Here is a 21,249-nt window from a genome sequence, read left to right as displayed (position 1 = left end):
ATGTGTGCGCAGCCCAAGGCCCAGTAGTTCCCGCGATTCAATTACCCCGTTGCCTCGAGGAATTCGCCGATGTGTTCAACGAAAAGGAGGCGGATCGGCTACCACCACATCGGACGTATGACTGTGCCATTGACCTGCTTCCTGACGCCAAGCTCCCGGCTGGTCGTTTGTATTCCATGTCCGAGCCGGAGCTTGTGGCGCTCAAGGAGTTTGTGGAAAAGAATCTGGCCAAGGGATTTATTCGGCCATCCAAGTCCCCTTTGTCTGCCCCTGTTTTGTTCGTGAAAAAGAAAACAGGCGATCTTCGCCTCTGCTGTGACTATCGCCGCCTTAACGCCATCACAGTGCGGAATAGGTACCCCTTGCCCTTGATCCCTGAACTCATGGACCGGTTGCGGACGGCAACGGTATTCACCAAAATCGATTTGCGCAGTGCGTATAATTTGGTCCGGATGCGGGCCGGGGATGAGTGGAAGACAGCGTTTGGCACGCGTTACGGCCACTTTGAATATACAGTGATGCCATTTGGCCTCACCAACGCCCCGGCCGTGTTTCAACATCTGATGAACGACGTGTTCCGGGACATGTTGGACCATTTTGTGGTGATTTACCTTGATGACATTTTAGTGTATTCCCCGAACCATGCCTTGCATTTGACCCATTTGCGCCGGGTCCTGCTCCGGTTGCGGGAGCAGCAGTTGTATGCCAAGCTGGAGAAGTGCCAATTCTTCCAGACTACCGTCGAATTCCTGGGGCACATTTTATCTCCAGGTGGCATTTCCATGGACCCGAACAAAGTGGCCGCACTTCAGTCTTGGCAACCTCCACGACGGGTGAAAGACGTACAACGTCTTTTGGGGTTTGCAAACTACTATCGGGCTTTTGTTCCGGGGTATGCCACGTTAACCACGCCCTTGACTCGGTTGTTACAGAAACAAGTCCCATTTGGTTGGGGGGAGGCGGAACAGCGGGCTTTTGATGCCCTGAAAGCGGCGTTCATGGCGGAACCGCTTCTGCGCCATCCTGATCCCGCTCAGCCGTTTGTGTTAGAAACCGACGCTTCAGATGTAGCGGTTGGCGCAGTGCTTCTCCAAGCCCAGCGGCCCGGTGACATGTTGTTTCCGTGTGCCTACTTCTCCCGGAAGCTGTCTCCCTCGGAAAGGAACTATACTATTTGGGAGAAGGAACTTTTAGCGGTGAAGGCCGCCTTTGAGCATTGGCGGCATTACCTGGAGGGGGCCCGTCATCAAATCGAGGTACGGACGGATCACCGGAACCTTGAGTATTTGCAGACGGCCCGGAAATTAAACCAGAGACAGATTCGCTGGTCTTTCTTTTTCGCGCGGTTCAATTTCCGCATCAGGTACACTCCCAGTGCCCAGAACCCCCGAGCGGATGCCTTGTCGCGCAAGCCAGAATACACGCACCCGAAAGAGCTGGCTCCTCTGCAGACAGTGTTACCCCCTGCAGCGTTGGCTGCCACTCAGGACCCAGTGGACTTGCGTCACCGTTTACGGGAGGCGCAGCGTGGGGATGGGTTTGTAGCGCAAAGAGTGCGGGAGTTAACACCCAATTCCCCATGGACGTTTCAAGACGGGCTGCTTCGGTACCGGGGGCAGCTGTATGTTCCCGCCGGCCCAGTGAGAGGGTTGATTATGACCCAGTGTCATGACTGTCCAGTGGCGGGGCATTTTGGGCTGTTTAAAACATTGGAGCTAGTCTCTCGGACATTTTGGTGGCCACGCCTTCAAGATGATGTGCGTTCCTATGTGGCCACCTGTGTCCAGTGTCGTACGGCCAAGGGGGTGACTGGAGCCCCACCGGGATTACTGCGACCTTTACCCACGCCTGAGAGACCCTGGGGTGCCGTGTCCATTGACTTTGTCACTCATTTGCCTGCCTCTGCTCGCTTCACGGTAGTCATGGTGGTGATGGACATGCTCACCAAGATGGTGCATTTTGTCCCTTGCACTAGGGTGCCCACTGCCCAACTCACGGCTCAAATGTTTATTAGTCACGTGTTTCGGTTACATGGGCTTCCGGATCGAGTGGTCTCTGATAGGGGCACACAGTTCACAGCCCGGTTTTGGCGGGAATTGATGTCGGCCCTGAATGTGTCCGTGTGCCTCGCCTCGACGCAGCACCCCCAGACCGATGGCGGTACAGAAAAAGTGATCGGGATCTTGGAACAATACCTGCGGTGTGTCGTGGCGGATCGCCAGACGGATTGGTCCCGGTTTATCCCTGTCGCGGAGTTCGCGTTCAACAATTCCCGTCACTCATCGACCCGGCTCACGCCCTTTTTCGCAAACTATGGATTTCACCCTCGCTTCTTTCCCTTGACCCTCCTAGATTCCCCGGTGCCTGCTGCTGAGGACTTTCTCTCAGAGCTGCAGGCGGTTCACGAGATGGTGAAGAGATACCTGAATAAAGCCAAGGAGGACTACAAGAGGGTGGCTGATCGCTCCAGGCGGGATGTGCCCCCCTTGGTGGTGGGGGATCAGGTGTGGTTGTCCACAAAATATGTAGCCTCTGAACTACCCCGGCACAAACTAGATCCCCGGTTTCTGGGTCCTTTTCCCGTTGAGCGGGTGATTAATCCGGTAGCTTACCGGCTCACCCTGCCGGACAATTTGCGGGTTCACCCTGTGTTTCACCGTTCGCTGCTAGTCCCTGTCCCTCCCGATTGTCCGCTCCGTCCCAATGTTCCCGTGTTTCCTGCCCCGTGTGTTCGTGATCACCTCCCTGAAGCTATGGTACATGACATTGTGGATTCCCGTTGGGTGGATGGGTGTTTCCAGTACAAGGTGCAATGGGTAGAGGGGGATCCGGATGATTGCTCCTGGGTGGAAGCGGCGTTGTTGGACGCTCCCGATCTTCTTCGGGCTTTTCACGCCCAGTTCCCTCAGAAACCGCGTCCTCTCCGCTGGCAGGTGGGGAGGGGCCTTCCGCGGGGGGATGGTGTTGTGGTTCAGCCTGGGACCCCTCCGGGAATGGCTGATTTGCTGTCGGTGTCCGGCTCAGAGGCTGAGGACCAGGAGGGGCAGACTGATGAAGAAGCTGAATCCCAGGCTGAAGATGAAGGACAGCCAGAGTTCCACCAGGGGGAGCTCTCCCCAGCAAGCAGCCTGGATTCCCTGGGGGAAGATGCTAGTGACTTCATAGATATGCGACAGAGGAGAGCTAACGAGAGAAGAACGCAATTGGCCAGATATTTCCAGCATTAGGGGTCGCAGCTGGGTTTGGGTGTGGTGCTTGGGAAAGGATAAAAGGCGGCCCCACCCTTCCTGGCTTGTGGAGTTTTATCTTGGAGATTCGTGAGACCTGTTTGTGAACTTTGGTGGCTACAATCCTGGTTTGTGCCTTGGACTCTTGAAACCTTGGGGGTGTGTGCCAGCAAGAAGCTTTTGGAATTGACTGGACATCAGGACCCTGTTGTAAAGTATTGTAACCTGTCTGCTGTGAAGACAGGTTTTCCTTTGTGCTTATTTTTTCCTGCTATAAATTACTTTTGGATTTTACCAGAGTGTCTGGCTATTTTTCAGTGGGTGTGGAGGTCTGGGAAAACCCAGACAGAACACTATGATGACTATTATTTTTGCTAGATGTGTGAAAGATAGAAAGATACAAACGAATAATAGACCCGGATTGTGGGGGCAATAGCCTAGCTCTGTTAAAAAAGTGCTAAATGCTAACATGTTGTAAGCCGCCCTGAGTCTAAAGAGAAGGGCGGCATAAAAATCGAATAAATAAATAAATGGATGGATGGATGGATGGATGGATGGATGGATGGATAGATAGATAGATAGATAGATAGATAGATAGATAGATAGATAGATAGATAGATAGATAATAGGGTTATCAAGTAAACATACTGTAGGCCTAAGTGTCATCCAGTTCTGTTTATCGCAATAATAATGAGCTGTACACTTTGATACTCTATATTGCGAGCTAGATATTACTGAATTTTCTATGCTCATTATAAAAAAGAAGCTGGACTTTACACTTTTATTACAAATAATGAAGTTTTAAAACCAGCAATACTTTTGATGGAGATGTTTTTTTACTTCCAAGGGACCATTTTATAGATATGTAGTTACCAGTAGAACAGTTCGCACATTTTTATTTTGCTATCTTGAAATACTATTTTTTATATCCATTTTAACAGTTATTTAAGGGTCCCCGTGTACTTAAAGCAGGATCTGAATATAGATACTTTTTTCTCTCCCTCTTAAATAAAGCTACATCACAACTTGAGTGTTCCATCAATGCAGAAGAATGAGAAGGGAGTTATAGCTGGAACAATATGTAAAAATACTGCTCGTAAAAAAAAAAAGCCTTTATTAACTGTCATCATCCCCAGAATATATGTTCAAATAAATGTTGTGTAATAACTAAATTTGAGATTAATAGGTCCCTTAAGAAATGGTGAAGTCATTCAGGATAGTCCGTGAAAAATAGGCTGCAAGAATGTAAAATGCACATATTGTTCTGCTTCCATGCTCTCTCTGGTATCCTTCCCATTTGTCAATGTCGGCAAGCTCTGTTCTCATTAAAACATTTGTGCACAAAAGCAACTTAATTTTCTTAAGAGGAAAGGACACCTGATTCAATTTAGCATCTGCAGCCAATAACTTGAATATATATTCTTTTTCAGCCTGGAGTCAAAGAAATAGTGATGAGTGGCAACTGAAATAAAATACACTGCTTTTTAACCAATCACCATTATTTTTTGCAGCCTCTGAGGTATGCGCTTTGCAGACTGAAGAAAACACCCACTTCTTAACAACCACAGTTAACGTTTAACTGGCATAATAATCCATTTTATTCCAAAATAAGATTTCTCACAATGTATAGGCAAAGCCAAATAAGGCAACTATAGTTTTTACAGCTGTTCAAATTATAATATGTTGTGGTTAGCTCTGGCCCAGCTCCTGCCCCAAGGACTGTGGATGTGGGGGAGACATCCACATGCTGCAGGCCTGTTTTGCTGCCCCCCCCAGGTGGAATCTGCTGATGAAGCCTCCTCTGACCAAGAAGACATGAGTGATAGGGAGGAGGAGAGTGTGGCGGACAGCTCAGAAGGAGATCAATTATCTAGCTCCTCCTTGGACGCAGAACAAGAGTTAATGATACAGCCACACATGCGGAGAGCCATGCATAGGCAACAACAACTGAGAGATTATTATCAAAGAAAATGAGGCCACCTGTGGTTGGTTGGGGCTGTGGTCATTAGTGAGGCTGCTATAAATAGCAGCATGTGGGTTTGGCCATTGTGGAGGATTATCTGATCCTTGTGTTTCGTGACTGCTTTACTGACTTTGACCTTTTGTGTGCTGATTTTTCCCCGCTTTGAAACTAAACCAGGGCAAAGTGTGTTTCACTTTGTGAAAGAAGGACTGTGAATTGCCTCACAGCTGCAAGCTAAGTATCACAGAACTGATCAGGGACTTGTACAAATTACCAGTTTGTTTGGAGACAAGTGCTCTTGCCATACCAAAAGAGGGCTTGGTTTAAGTGAATTTTCAATATAAAGAACAATGTTTTGAATTTTCAAACGTGTGTGTGTCTGTAATTTGTACCTGTGAATTTTTGGGAGGATTCTACCAGAGAGGCCGACAGAACATAATATATAGTAGATTTTACCTGTGGCTAACTCTAAAAGTGTCTTCATATGCTTCAAAGGTTGTGGCCATCCAGTATGATCTCAAGCTGTAAATTGTAAAGATATTGTTTGTGTGCCACATGTGTTTGTACTGTTTGGTTAATTTAATACATACAATGCACTTATCCCATGCCTAAACCAGAGATAATAGCAATGAATAACAGTAATTTTACAAAAGTCAGAATATTCAGATATGGTAAAAAAAACCTAGTCCACGATGACTCAAGTAGGCATATTATAGAATTGCAGTCCGTATTACTTACAGTCATTTCTTTTTGGTCAGTTCATGTTCCTTTGAGTTTGAGTTTTGAGCTGCTAATTATCTGCTCTATTATGCTACTGTTAAATTTTATATCTAGAATCAATTTTTATAAGAGTGGCATTTTTATCTTATTGCTAGAATTAGTATGTATGTAGTGCATATGCTTAACCTAAGGATTGATTTCAGGAACATTGTTAAGCATAGTAGGGGAAAAGGTAAAGGTTATCCTAACCAGTTCATTCAATCAAATGAAAACATTAATTCATGGCTTGAATTGGCCACTGAAAAATTAACAGTGTTGGTTTCTAAATATTCCAGAGAAGAATGATAATTTATGTAATACTTTTCTTCCCAAAGTGATGGGCGAATAGTATGCCAACTTGCATTACTACCGTAAGTGATTTGCTACAGGTCTGTTAATTCTAATCCCAGGACTTGGTTTTGTTTTTGTGCAGTCAAAAGCGGAGAAGTGGGACAAGACTCAAATGTCTTTTGCCTGTTGTAATTACTGAAGTATACAGTGTGAGGATTCAGAAATTGGTTTTTCTTTAGTTATTTTAACTACTCCCAATTTCCTCTTTTTTATTGCCACTTGCCAAAGGTATTGCAGACTTTATTTTGTGAATTTCAATTGACCAGATTTCCCCAGGGAAAATGATATGGCATAACACCAAGATTCCTGTAAGGATACAGAAAAGAAGGACACCAAGAAATATCAGAGTTTTTCTAATCCATTTGATTTGAAGTCTTAAATGTTTTAAGGTTTGGGCCTTACAAGGCTTAAGGGCTGGCCAAAAGAGATTGACACTCCTGTTGCAAGCCTACTTTATGACTTACACAAGTTTAACTTGTGTAGTTAAATTGTGTAGTCTTAACAGGAAAAGCTCTCTTTAAGATTCTCCAGCTGTGATTGATGCTGCTGATCTGCCTGCTTTGCAGGAGAAGACCTCCTTATTGCAGCTTCCAAGTTATGGAATGCTCTCCCTAATGAGGCCTACTGTATATGGCTACTATTTATTGATCCGGACTGCTCCCCCCCCCCCCACTGGCCTTCTGAAAAGCCATAAAGACCTGGCTTTTCTGGCAGGCCTGCGGTTGTTGATCAGATGACACGTCATCAAGATCAGACCAGGAAAGACATAGCTGTTTTGGTTGTTAATTCTGGATTTTAAAATTTTTGTAGTTTTTTATGGACTTTTATATTTCATTTTATGTCTATTTGGCTGTGAGGCGCCCAGAGTATTCTAGGACTAGGGCAACATATATTGGGCCAGAACATCCGGAACCGCCTTCTACCGCACGAATCCCAGCAGCTGATAAGGTCCCACAGAGTTGGCCTTCTCCGGGTCCCGTCAACCAAACAATGTCGTTTGGCAGGCCCCAGGGGAAGAGCCTTCTCTGTGGCGGCCCCGGCCTTCTGGAATCAACTCCCCCCAGAGATTAGAACAGCCCCCACCCTCCTTGTCTTTCGCAAATTACTCAAGACCCACCTTTGTCGCCAGGCATGGGGGACTTAGGATATTCCTTCCCCTAGGCCGTTACAAGTTATGTATGGTATGTTTGTGTGTATGTTTGGTTTTTATAATAAGGGGTTTTAGTTGTTTTATTAAATTGGATTGTTACATGTTGTTTTTTATCATTGTTGTTAGCTGCCCCGAGTCTGCGGAGAGGGGCGGCATACAAATCCAATTAATAATAATAATAATAATAATAATAATAATAATAATAATAATTAAAAAAAAGTCCAAATAAATAAATAATAAATGGAATGGTCTGAAAGAAAATCCCAAAAAATACAATAATAGACTTCTACAAGCTATGTTTTTGTGAAACACATACTGTATAGTAGAGCCAGAAATAGCTGTTGTTTAGTGGTTAACTGTTGTATTTCTTTCTATCTTTAAGCTGCCTAAACAAAACAAAAAACCCATCCCTTCATAAAAATTTCATTACATAAAATATGTAACTAAGAAAACATAATCCATTAAATGTTCATGAGTAGAAAACTTTGAGTGTCTAAAATATAACACGGTATCAAATACCTCTAGGTCTGTAACGCCTCCAAGAAGTTTTGCTCCCAAAGACTTCCGCATTTGGTTCATATTTTAAGAAATTCAGTCCTAACATTCAGTGATCAATTTATATTTAACCCATATCCTTCCCATCATAATGTCAGGTAGAATCATTTGAGCAGAGATAGAACTGATGAATCCGTTCTACAAATAGGGGGCTACAGCAGAAAGATCCTAGTTGCTACTTGTCGCCCTTCAAGGCAGGAGGATACCTACCAGAAGAGATTTGGACCGGGACTCATTGCTCACAGTCACTCATGCCCTCATCACCTCGAGGCTCGACTACTGTAACGCTCTCTACATGGGGCTACCTTTGAAAAGTGTTAGGAAACTTCAGATCGTGCAGAATGCAGCTGCGAGAGCAGTCATGGGCTTTCCCAAAAATGCCCATGTTACACCAACACTCCGCAGTCTGCATTGGTTGCCGATCAATTTCCGGTCACAATTCAAAGTGTTGGTTATGACCTATAAAGCCCTTCATGGCATCGGACCAGAATATCTCCGGGACCGCCTTCTGCTGCATGAATCCCAGCGACCGATTAGGTCCCACAGAGTCGGCCTTCTCCAGGTCCCGTCAACTAAACAGTGTCGGTTGGTGGGCCCCAGGGGAAGAGCCTTCTCTGTGGTGGCCCCGACTCTCTGGAACCAGCTCCGCCCAGAGATTAGAACTGCCCCTACCCTCCTTGCCTTTCGTAAACTCCTCAAAACCCACCTTTGTCGTCAGGCATGGGGGAACTGAGATATCTCCCCCGGGCCTATATAATTTATGTATGGTATGTTTGTAGGTATGTCTGCTTAAAAATGGGGTTTTCTTCACTACTTTAAATTTTAAATTGTAAATTATTAGATTTGTTATGAATTGTTTTATTATGTTGTGAGCCGCCCCGAGTCTACGGAAAGGGGCGGCATACAAATCTAATAAATAAATAAATAAATAAAATAAGATCTTTGTGAAATGATTAGAAGCACTGTAAGACCAGGTGATTCTTCAAATACCTGAACTTAACTTAAAACCACATTGCTTCATACGTCATAGATAATTTCCTCAAGGTTTATCAAGGTGTTGAGTTCCAAGTTGAAATCCTAATGTTACATTTTGACTCGTTAAACCATATCATGTTTATTAATTGTTGCAAAGATAATTATTTGGACTGGTCCCTCCTCCTCCTCATGTTCGAAGGCAGATGCTGAGAAAGTAGAGGTGTGAAAATATTTTGCTGTAGTTTTATAACTGTCAACTCTGATGTTTTATTTAGCTGTTTCTATTCGGGAGCTCTCCCTGCAACATGGAATGCCATATGCTATTGTCCTTTTTAGCAAGCAAGCAAATAAGGCAGCAAAGCAAAACAAATATATTACAAGGCTCTGCTTGCTTGTATGTGTGGGCCACCGAGAAGCTGTGGTCCAGGGCTATCTTTTATTGATAAGGCCAGCCAAGGACGACTCTAATGAAATTATCAAAGCTTTGAATAAATTATGAACTTGAATAAGAAAGCTAAGCTCTGTGGAGCCAAGCATCTCATTAGCCATTCATTTTCATTGCACTCTCATAATGGAGCAGTAGGTTCTACTCAGCTTAGCCAGTGTTTTGGACTGGGTTCAAACTTTCCAGCTCTTTCAAAAAGGTTTCCTCTACGGCTGGAAGATGCCCTTGGTGATTACTTTGATTCTGCTTCAGTTTCCCATGTAAATGGCCTGCTTTATTTTCTTTGCCCCCACAACACCCCCCCCCTTTGCCCTCCCCCCCTCCTCCCACTTGTGTTTCTACATCATCGGACTGGATGCCATGGAATAATTCTTCCCTTTATGGTAAAATAGGAAGCTTTACAAGATTTAAGCATTTTCTGTTTCTCAGAATTTAGTGATTTGTCAGAATGCTTTTCCCCAGCATTTTTTCTTGGATATTTAGGTAAGCTAAACATTTCTTCAAACTCAATTGGGTAATTTATTTTTCTTGTTTTCTTTCTGGCCTTTGGAATTAAAGCACATAGATAAGTTGTAATTTTACTGCAGTATATATTCAGTTAAATGCTTGTAGCAAAAGATGTAAATTCAGTATTCTACTTGAAATACACTAAAAGTATCTATCTATCTATCTATCTATCTATCTATCTATCTATCTATCTATCTATCTATATCTGTCTATGTCTATATCTATATCTATATCTATCTATCTATCTATCTATCTATCTATCTATCTATCTATCTATCTATCTATATACAGTACTGTATATATATATATATATATATATATATATATATATATATATATATATATATATATATGACGGTCTTGGTATATTCGGGTTTCTTCCCGTGTAGGATTTGGAAATTTCTGGCGACGTTTCTACATCATATATATTCTGTTCAGATAAGCATCATACTATTAATTACTTGTTACGTTATGTTTCTATTGACTTCCTTTTTAAAAAAAAAAATGTACCTGTTCTTTTTTCATAAAGAATTTTATACAGGATAAATATAATAGGTGTTTTTTAAAATAACGTCCTTTATTTATTTTTAAGTTGCCCAGTTAAGTATAAAAGTGAAACGCGAATTGTAAACATAAATAATGAAATAAGTGACTATTGTCTGAAATGTAACTTTTCATAGTCTATTTTGCAGTGATTGTAAATGGCAGTAGTTTACTAGGAAATGTGAATTAAGCTCAGTATTATATATGAAATAGCAAGAGTATTATTGATGTTTCTTTCATTCTTTTAGGCAGCTGCTATATTTAACTCAGCCTTTGGAAGTTTTTTGGTAAGTAATATTACCTTCCAATATTGTTTCAAAGCCTTACTGTACATTTTCAACTGTTGCTGAATATTGAGTTAAGTTTTCTTTATCATATATCATGCTTCTCTTTTAAATACATCAGCTTACATTTCCCCCCAGTATCTACTGCTTTCCAGAAAATTAGTGCGTGAATAATATTTGATCAATATAATTTAATGATGCTTAAGAACACGTTAATAGTCTTCTTAATGAGGAGACAATCCATTACTATTCAGACATTTGGGAGGCTAGTGTCAATATATTGATTTTCTAATGAGGTTTATCACACAGTCATTATTTCCTATTAAGATGCCATGGTTTTTAAGGGAACATGGCTCAGATGATGAGAGAAGCAATGTTAATTCACTGGGTGATAAGTCATATGATTACCATATTTTGCTGCCAGAGAACAAGCTTATTCTATGTCCCAAGGGAAACTGATGGAAGGAGTAAAAATAACTGGGCCATTCGAAATATAATTTCTGAACGTACATTTTAGCATCCTGGAGCACGATGTACTGTAAAACATACAGAAAAGGAATTTCAGTAATTTCCTTATTTTGTGCATTATACAAATCAAATATCTGGGCCTATTTTTGCATGAAGTTACAATATATTTTTATAATGTAAATTGTTTATCTGCACTATAGTCCAAATCTCTTTTATTAAGGGTATTACTAAATATATAATATAAAGATGCATGAAAATACTCTTTATAGATCATGAATGCTTACCAATAGATTAAAAGGAATGTTACATAACATAGATACTTTTCTGTCTGGGTTCCCCCAGCCATCAACACCAACTAAAAAGAGTAGCCAGACACGCTGGTAAAAAGCAAAGTCATTTTATATCTTTGAAAACAAACACAGATAACAAAAACTGTTCTTACAAACTGGAATGCTATGAAGCTTCACAGAAAAGTCACGACGGCCAGACAATACAACAGGCTTCTTGCTGGCACACACACCACTGTAGATAATAAAACCCACGCCTCTCCCAAGTTTTCAGCCTTCGAGGCCACAAGCCAGAATCAGAGACGCCAAGGATCGAAGCAAGGTCACAGGACTCCCAAAAGATAACTCTCCACAATACAGGAAGGGCGGGCCTGCCTTTTCAACCTTTCTGATACCTGGCTAATTGTCCCCTTCGTTGTGCTGCCCTTCTCTGCCTCATATCTATGATGGCTTGTGCGTTCTCATCTAATGACTCCAGGCTACTCGCTGGGGAGAGCTCCCCCCCGGGGGTCTCAGGCTGTTCTCCCTCCTCCTCGTCCTGACATTCCTCTTCCCCGTCTGCCTGGTCCTCCTCCTCCTCCTGTTCCTCGACCTCCCCCTCTGAGCATGGAGCCGGCAGAGTTCCAGCCGTTCCCTGAGGAGCCTCAGACTGAATCACAACAGATACTATATTTTTCATACTGTAAAGACACCCCCCCCCCAAAAAAAAAGTGGGTGGAAATATCTGTATGTCTTATAAAGTGAATATTGCAGTGGGGGGAGAGAGATTGGTGCAGCTGTTCTAGACGATCGGTGGCAAATGGGGGGGGGGGGGCAACAAACAAGTGATGGCAAATGGGCAGCGGTGGAAAACGGGTGACGATGATGGCGAATGGGCTGTGGCAAACAGGTCGTAGCGGTGGTGAATTGGTTGCATAAAACAGATCATGGAGAATGGGCCACAATAGCAATGAACTGGCAAATGTGCCATGGAAGCAGAGGCAGTTTTTTATTTTCTTGTTTTCCACGTCTAAAGCTAATGTGTATCTTATAGTCTGAAAAATACAGTAATTAGTGCTATATGTGCGTTAAGATGTGTTTTTGATGTTAAAATTTTAACTCAAAATATCTGGCATTTTAAAATTGTTCTTATTTTCTTTAGGATATAAATTAATTTGCATACACAGAATTGCTAGTTTGCTGTTTTTTCAAAGGCTTGTTTTGCAGATATATCATGTGTAGAAAATAACAATTTCTAGGACTGGGAAGATGGGATAGCAAATACAGTGATACCTCATCTTACAAACGCCTCATCATACAAACTTTTCGAGATACAAACCTGGGGTTTAAGATTTTTTTGCCTCTTCTTACAAACTATTTTCACCTTACAAACCCACTGCCGCCGCTGGGATGCACCACCTCCAGACTCCTGTTGCCAGCGAAGCACCTGTTTTTGCGCTGCTGGGATTCCCCTGAGGCTCCCCTCCATGGGAAACACCACCTCTGGACTTCCGTGTTTTTGTGATGCTGCAGGGGAATCCCAGCAGGGGAACCCCAGCAGTGCAAAAACGGGCACTTTGCTGGCAACGGAAGTCTGGAGGTGGGGCTTCCCAGTGAAGGGAGCATCAGTGAAATTGCAGCATCGCAAAAATGCAGAGGTCCGGAAGTGGGGTTTCGAGGACTTTGGTGTTTTTGCGATGCTGCAATTTCACTGATGCTCCCTTCACTGGGAAACCCCACCTCCAGACTTCTGTTGCCAGCAAAGCGCTTGTTTTTGCGCTGCTGGGGTTCCCCTGCTGGGATTCCCCTGCAGCTTCACAAAAACACGGAAGTCCAGAGGTGGGGTTTCCTATGGAGGGGAACCTCAGGGGAATCCCAGCAGCACAAAAACGGGCACTTCGGCTGGCAAAAGGGGTGAATTTTGGGCTTGCACGCATTAATCGCTTTTCCATTGATTCCTATGGGAAACATTGTTTCATCTTACAGACTTTTCACCTTAAGAACCTCATCCAGGAACCAATTACGTTTGTAAGACAAGGTATCACTGTACATGCTTTAGGAGTAATGCAGTATGAATGGCTAAATGTGAAGGGTCAAGATACTTTACAAGACCCCTTCCTGAGTTTCTTGCTCTATATAGTAAACTGTTTTGGTGCTCCTTCAGCTTCCATTCATTTAGAGAGATTCAGGAAGGACTTGGGTAAATGTGATTTCTATTACAACTATGAACTTGTCCCAAGTGCATATATGCAGATGTACTTTGGGTTTCCTTTCTTTCTCTAAAAAGCTGATGTTTGATCTGGATATTAAGACTAAATCCTTTATCTTCCTGGTCTAGATGAGATTTGTGGCTATCGGTAACCACTGAAGCTTGAAATGGTCTTATTAAAAGGTTCCTCCCAGACATCTAATGGATCTCAGAGAACAGTTGGGAATTTCCCCAAATGTTATTGATAGTAGTTTCACTAAGCACCTGAATAGAATTATGGAACTGGGAAGCAATCTAAGCCTTTGAAATAATTGCTCCTGAATAGCTTCCTTTGATGCTTAGTGGCACTTAGTTGTTCCAAGAAAAGAAGTAATAAAACCAATACAGTACCTGGAACATGGTGGGGGAACATGTAATTAGAATAAATATGGGAGGTGGTTCATTATTGTACATCATGTTGGTAAGAGTAGTGAAGTAGTGAAGTCAGAGTAGTGAAAAAGTGATGTTTCTGCGCTTTTATAGTATCACTTCCATTTGACGATTTTATTTAAGATTGCTTCTTCTGAATTAGGGAACGAGGGACAGGAAATGTCAATTGCTAAGACAAAATTTTGCCGATGAAGGCTCTTCTATTTACTCTCTGTTGGTAGAGTAATAAATGCCTGGGATAACATCTAGCAATATCTATCTATCTATCTATCTATCTATCTATCTATCTATCTATCTATCTATCTATCTATCTATCTATCCATCCATCCATCCATCCATCCATCTATCTATCTATCTTTCTATCTTTCTATCTACCTACCTACCTACCTACCCATTCATTCATTCATTCATTCATTCATTCGATTTTTATGCCGCCCTTCTCCTTAGACTCAGGGCGGCTTACAACATGTTAGCAATAGCACTTTTTAACAGAGCCAGCATATTGCCCCCACAATCTGGGTCCTCATATTATTTTTGAACTCAGGAAATGGATATTCCTTAGCATGACCTCTGCCATCTTCAAGCTTCATGCCCCTGTCAGTTGGGAGAAACACCTAATGGGTCTGATAAACATTTCTTTGAGGAAGGGAAGCATGATGTCCTGTGTTGAAAATCACAACGGTGGTCCCTTTCTCAGCAAACCAATACTGAACCTGTATGTTTAAAATATGAATTGTCCAGGGTCCAAACTTTGGGAAGTTTATTGAGGATGGAGCAAGGAGTCAGCTACAGAAAGCTGGGAAGGGTTTTACCTGGACTCCTTTCACTCTGCATTCAAGGTTAGATATAGGATGAAAATGACATTGGTAACTCTAATACATGAGCTTTGTCAAATCCTAAGTAGGATAAATGTACTTATTCTGACATCTTACAGTAATGTTTTTGTGTTAATCAGGGTATCCTTATGAACTACCTGAAAAGATTGGAATTGGGGTATTGTGCTACAGTAGTTCTATACTTTTTACCTTATTGGGTGGTTTTAATAGGGAGGAGAAGCCAATCTGTTAAGAATTTTGGTATAGAATACCCACGATTTAATCCTTCCCCCTACATTTTTACATACATGAAACTACTGGTGGAAATATGATCAATATGCTCATTATAGACAGCTATCATACTTCAACTCTAGGCAAAGTTGGACTTGGAAATCTTGACCAAGAATATGAAGTTATACTGCTACAACAGGGGTCCTCAACCTCTGCGCTGTGGCCCACTAATGGCCATGAGGTGTTTGCAACCAGGCTGTGGAAACGGGTGAGTGCGCGTTCATTTCCACTTGTGCAAACAGCAGGCAAGCACTTGCAGATGCATTCCATTTCATTTGTGTGAGCAGCAGGTACATATGCACGCTACTCGCACAAGTGGAATTGTGTGGGTACTACCCAACCGCTCGTGCAGAAACACCCCTTCCCTCCCTCCTCTGGTCCACCGAACCAGAAAAAGCAAAGTTGCTATTCTTCAAACAATAGAGATTCATGCTCTCGTTTGTTTGTTTATTTATTTACTAAGATGTATATGCTGTTCAAGTTGAAAATCATTATAGCAGTAAGTACTTAATAGAATAACAAGGTTTAAAAATACAGTATAGCAATGTAATGAGAAAATAGTATAACAATCCCAACTATTACCAGACATCATTTCTTCAGGAGCATTCTTAATTCACATCACCCCCAAAATCCTTCCAGAAGAGCTGTGTTTTATTTATTTTCTTAATATTAGCAAGGATGGGGACAACCTTATGTAATATTTAGCAAAGTTAAATATTAACTGGCTGCCGATCGGTTTACTGTCACAATTCAAAGTGTTGGTAATGACCTTTAAAGCCCTACACGGCATTGGGCCAGAATACACCCGGAACCGCCTTCTACCGCACAATCCAAGCAGCCGATAAGGTCCCACAGAGTTGGCCTTCTCCGGGTCCCGTCGACCAAACAATGTCGTTTGGCGGGCCCCTGGGAAAGAGCCTTCTCTGTGGCGGCCCCGGCCCTCTGGAACCAACTCTCCCCAGAGATTACAACGGCCCCCATCCTCCTTGTCTTTTGCAAATTACTTAAGACCCACCTTTGTCGCCAGGCATGGGGGAGTTAAGTTATCCTTTCCCCCTAGGCTATTACAAGTTATGCATGGTATGTTTGTGTGTATGTTTGGTTTTTTATAATAAGGGTTTTTTAGTTGTTTTTATTAATTGGATTGTTCATGTTGTTTTACCACTGTTGTTAGCCGCCCCGAGTCTGCGGAGAGGGGCGGCATACAAATCCAATAAATAATAATAATAATAATAATAATAATAATAATAATAATAATAATAATAATAATAATTAAAAAAAAAAAGTTGGGTAGTTGAGTGGCTTGTCTACATGGTCCATAGCAATGACACTCCTTAGAGTTAAGGCATAAAGTAGCCTAGACTACTGCCATGCATTTTTCATGGGCTGCCTTTAAAAGTCACTGAGAAACTAAATTTAATTTAAAAGGCAGTAGCCTTCATCTTAGCAAATGAAAACCATCATAATTGCATCATAGCAGGGGAAAGCCCTGCTGTTCTTATCCTTGGGTTTCTGAATGGAATTCAGGACATTGGTTTTAACTGTAAAGCCCCAAATGGTTCTTGCCAACAAGAACAATCTCTGGATTTCGGTGGTGCCCCATTACTGGGAAGTTTTTTAAAAAGGATAGAATAGATTTATTTATTATTTATTTATTTATTATTTAGATTTGTATGCCGCCCCTCTCCGAAGACTCGGGGCGGCTCACAACAAGATAGAATAAATCATAAATAATCCAAATAACTTTAAAATATTTAAAGATTTAAAAGAACCCCATATACTAACAGACACACACACAAACATACCATGTATAAATTGAACATGCCTGGGGGAGGTGTTTCAATTCCCCCATGCCTGACGGCAAAGGTGGGTTTTAAGGAGTTTACAGAAGGCAGGAAGAGTAGGGGCAGTTCTAATCTCTGGGGGGAGTTGGTTACAGAGAGTCGGTGCCGCCACAGAGAAGGCTCTTCCCCTGGGGCCCGCCAACCGACATTGTTTAGTTGACGGGACCCGGAGAAGGCCCACTCTGTGGGACCTAATCGGTCGCTGGGATTCGTGCGGCAGGAGGCGGTCTCGGAGATATTCTGGTCCAGATGCTAAATAAGTTAGGATAAATTGCAGTAAGTATACAGATATGGAGTAAACTATAAAAGGAATCTGGATGTCCATGTCTCTTGGCTTCTTTCAGAAATTTTCTGACATCAAAAAATAAATTGCTGCCTTAATTGTGTGCAACATGAAGAGAGAGAACATAGTAGAAAAAATAAAGAGGTTTATAACAAACAAGAGAGGACACATTTGGTTCGGGTATTCCTTACTGTTTGCATACTGCTTTCAGTAGAAGGGAAATTGCCCTGAATATAGAATATTGAAAACCAGTTCACTAAATCAGTGATTTTCAACCTTTTTTTAACCGCGGCACATTTTTTACATTTTAAAATCCTGGGGCATACCACCAACCAAAATGACACAAAATGACACCCTAAGATACTCTCCTATCTTTTTCCATCCATCTCCTCCCCACCCTTGTGTGTGTATACACACTCCTGAACCATTTCCAAAAACAGGTGAGGGCTGGCAGTTTTTTCTCTCTGATTCTTTGGGTGCTTTTTATCATATGCTTTAAATCAAGAGTCACTTCTCCCTCTTTTGTTTATCTCTCTTTCCTCTCATTCTCTGTCTCAATCATTTTCTCATTTCTCCCTTTTCCTCCCCTTTTTGCTTATTCCTCTCTCCCTTCCTCTCCTTTTCTCTCTCTCTCTCTCTCTCTTGCTTTCTCTCTCTCTCACTCTTGCCTTCTCTGTTTCTCTCTTTTCTTTCTCTCTCTTGTTTTTTCTCTCTCTCTCTTTCTTTCTCTCTCTCTTGCTTTCTTTCTCTCTTTCTCTCTCTCACTCTCTCAGCAAAAAATTGCGAGACCGGAACCTCAGCTTCCTTCTTCGCGGCACACCTGACCATGTTTCGCGGCACACTGGTTGAAAAACACTGCACTAAATTGAATTAGATTATTTTTAATAAGGAGTAGGGAATTGTACATTATAAGCTCAGCAACATCTGAGACAACTAGACTGCATCCCCTAATAGAAACATAATTACAGGGAATTTTTAAATTAAGCCAGAGAATAAAGAAGGCTAAAACGGAAATCACAGTGGTAGATATAGTTGAAAATTACCCGTTTTGTGAGGCAAATTGCTGTGCTAGTTTGAGAGTCCTGGATATATAAATGTGGATTCTCTTAGAAAAGAATACATAATCTCCTGGTATTCAACTGTGTTAGCATTTGATAGAGTGCATTTATGGGCAATAACTGGCTTAAAAAGATTCAAACTAATGTTAACTTGGAAGTGAATTCCTGTAGTTCTGCAGGCAGATATATGTGCATTTATAACTTATGTAATAACATCATAGGTCTAATTAAAGCATACGCTTTTAGAGAATTAATTGTAACAGAAAACTTTTTTTCTCTAGCTAGACTGGTAATAAGTAATGATGGATGAATTCAATTTACATATATTCAGAGAATATTTTATACCACAGAGAATTTTTCTAAGTTAAGAAGTTAATATCATTATCTCCTCCCCTCATTTAAAAGTTGGATTTAGAATAATTGTAGAACATAAGTGATTTGGGTTTCCCTCAAGAGAACAACTTAATAAAGTATGCTGACATTTTTGTAATTCATTCAGAGTATTTGATTATTATTAGCAATAATTGTGGTTCAAAGATACTAGTTCCTTTATGAAGTAACCCTATCAAATATAGCAGGATTTACTTTTGAGTAAATATGTAAGCTATCAGGATCAGTAGCATGCAATTAATCCTAGGCTGATTATATCCTCGTATAATTAGATTTTCTGCTTTGTTTATATTATTATTTCCTTGCAATATTAATGTGCTCATAGTCATCTGTAAAATTGAGAATCAGTTATTTTCCTGTCTAGTTATCACTGATCGATATAAAGATAATTTAACCTAGTTGGGTAGCTTTCTATTTTTTTAAAAAAAATAATTTATTAATTTATTGAAAAGGGGGGGGGATGGGACAGGGGGTACAGAAAAATAAGAAGGGTATTAAGAGGGGAAGAAAGAAAAAAGAAATTAATACACAAGTTCTATTAGCATCTATAATTTGTATAGTTTGTTATATATCAGTTCATAACATTGGGTTGAAGTTAATTCTATTACATTGAAGGTTTACGGTTGTTTTCAGGAAAAGTATATATCCATACAAAATCAATGTCTATTATATACAATATATATTACTTAATATTGTCTATTCATAGTAGTAAATCATACTTAATCATATTAATATCAATAATTAAAGTTTATATATTTTTATCTAATATTTACATTAAGTTATAATTAATAACAACAATAATAATAACAACAACAACAACAATAATAATAATAATAATAATAATAATAATAATAATTTGTTGGACTTGTATGCCGCCCCTCTCCAAAGACTCGGGGCGGCTCACAACAATAATAAAACAATATAGCAGTAAAACAAATCCAATATTAAAAAACATATATAAAACCCCAGCAATTAAAACCATACAGCACATACATACCAAACATAAAATATAAAAGCTTGGGGGAGGATGTCTTAATTCCCCCATGCCTGGCGATATAGGTGGGTCTTAAGTAATTTGCGAAAGACAAGGATGGTGGGGGGGGGGGGGGGGGGGTTTATTTGCAGATGATGCAATTATATTGACCCAGACCCCGATGGAGATGATTAAAGGTATAATAAATATTTTACAAGAGTTTAAGCAGGAATCGGGACTGTCGGTTAATATGGAAAAATCAGAGATTATGTGTTTAAATACAGATCCGAGAGAACAGATAGAAATTAGGAAAGAATCAGGGTTGAAATTAGGACTTAAAAAAATAAAATATTTGGGAATTTGGTTATTAAAAAACCCAGTGAAAATGGAAGAGATTAATTATAGAATAACATGGAGGAAAATGTTGAAACAGATGAGGAGCTGGAAAGATAAAAAGCTAAGGAGACTCTCTAAAATAAGAGCTTTAAAAATGATGATAGCTCCCAAGATGATGTACCTATTTCAGGTGCTGTCGGGGGGGTTATCGGTATGTAAGGTTAAAGAGTGGGACAAAAAATTAAATTATTGGATTGAAGAAGATAAGAGACCAAGAATAAGAAAAAAGTGGTTAATTGCGAATGAAAAAGAGGGGGGATGGGGTGTTCCATGTTTGGAGCTGTATAGGGAAGCTTTTCAAATGGAAAGGTTAATGGAGTTGCAATTAAGTGAAAATAAATGGACGAAATTGGAAAAACAGATAAACGGGATGAATAATAGAGAATTAATTTTTAGGAAGTGGAATAGGAGAGATATAGGAAAATTAATAGGCCCAATGAAAGGGACTATGGAAATTTGGAAAAAATGGCAAGGGAAAATAGGATTATATAAATCTAAACTGTCATCGCTTTATGTAATAAATAGAGAAAACGAAATTAACTTAAACAGGGTTATAGGAGAGTTGAAGGGAAGAGGGATAACTAAGATAGAACAGTTATACGAGAAGGATGGCAGGCCAAGTAGAAATCGCATAGAATGGTGGTTAGGTAAGGGAAGGTGGCTACAAATAAATGTAATATGTAAATATCTAAATGAAAGGGAGAATAAAGAAGTATTATGGCGGGAGGAGACAGGGTTAGAGAAAATAATAAGAGAAAAAAGTGAGGGGATAAAGGCGCAAGCAACTAATATATACAAACTGCTAGTACAGTCAGATGGGGACACGATTGATGGATTGACTAAATGGTGGCAAAATGAGATATTAGTAGAGGTACAAGAAATGGAAAATATAGTAGAAGATATAAGGAAAATTAAAAATACAAGAATTAGGGAAATGAGAAGGAAAATATTACATAAGTGGTATTTTACTCCCGTTCAATTTGCACATTTTCAGCAGAATGTTAGGGGGAATTGTTGGCATGGTTGTCAAGATAAAGGAGTGTTTATGCATATGTTTTGGGAATGCCC

General features: G+C 40.9%; 1 protein-coding gene across 3 annotated transcripts in view; it reads left to right on the top strand.

Moving 5' to 3' along the window:
* Window positions 1–21,249, top strand: part of SLC10A7 (solute carrier family 10 member 7) — a 199,714-nt gene that overhangs the window by 55,468 nt on the left and 122,997 nt on the right. For all 3 annotated transcript variants that reach the window (XM_070757770.1, XM_070757773.1, XM_070757771.1), the window contains exon 5: window positions 10,724–10,762. In XM_070757770.1, coding sequence (XP_070613871.1) covers window positions 10,724–10,762 — 39 coding nt within the window. The remainder of the gene's footprint in view (window positions 1–10,723; window positions 10,763–21,249) is intronic.

This window comes from Erythrolamprus reginae, chromosome 7 (genome assembly GCF_031021105.1).
Source record: "Erythrolamprus reginae isolate rEryReg1 chromosome 7, rEryReg1.hap1, whole genome shotgun sequence".
NCBI lineage: Eukaryota > Metazoa > Chordata > Lepidosauria > Squamata > Dipsadidae > Erythrolamprus > Erythrolamprus reginae.
Note: the sequence above shows the minus strand (reverse complement) of the source record. Positions and strands in the feature narration are given on the sequence as shown.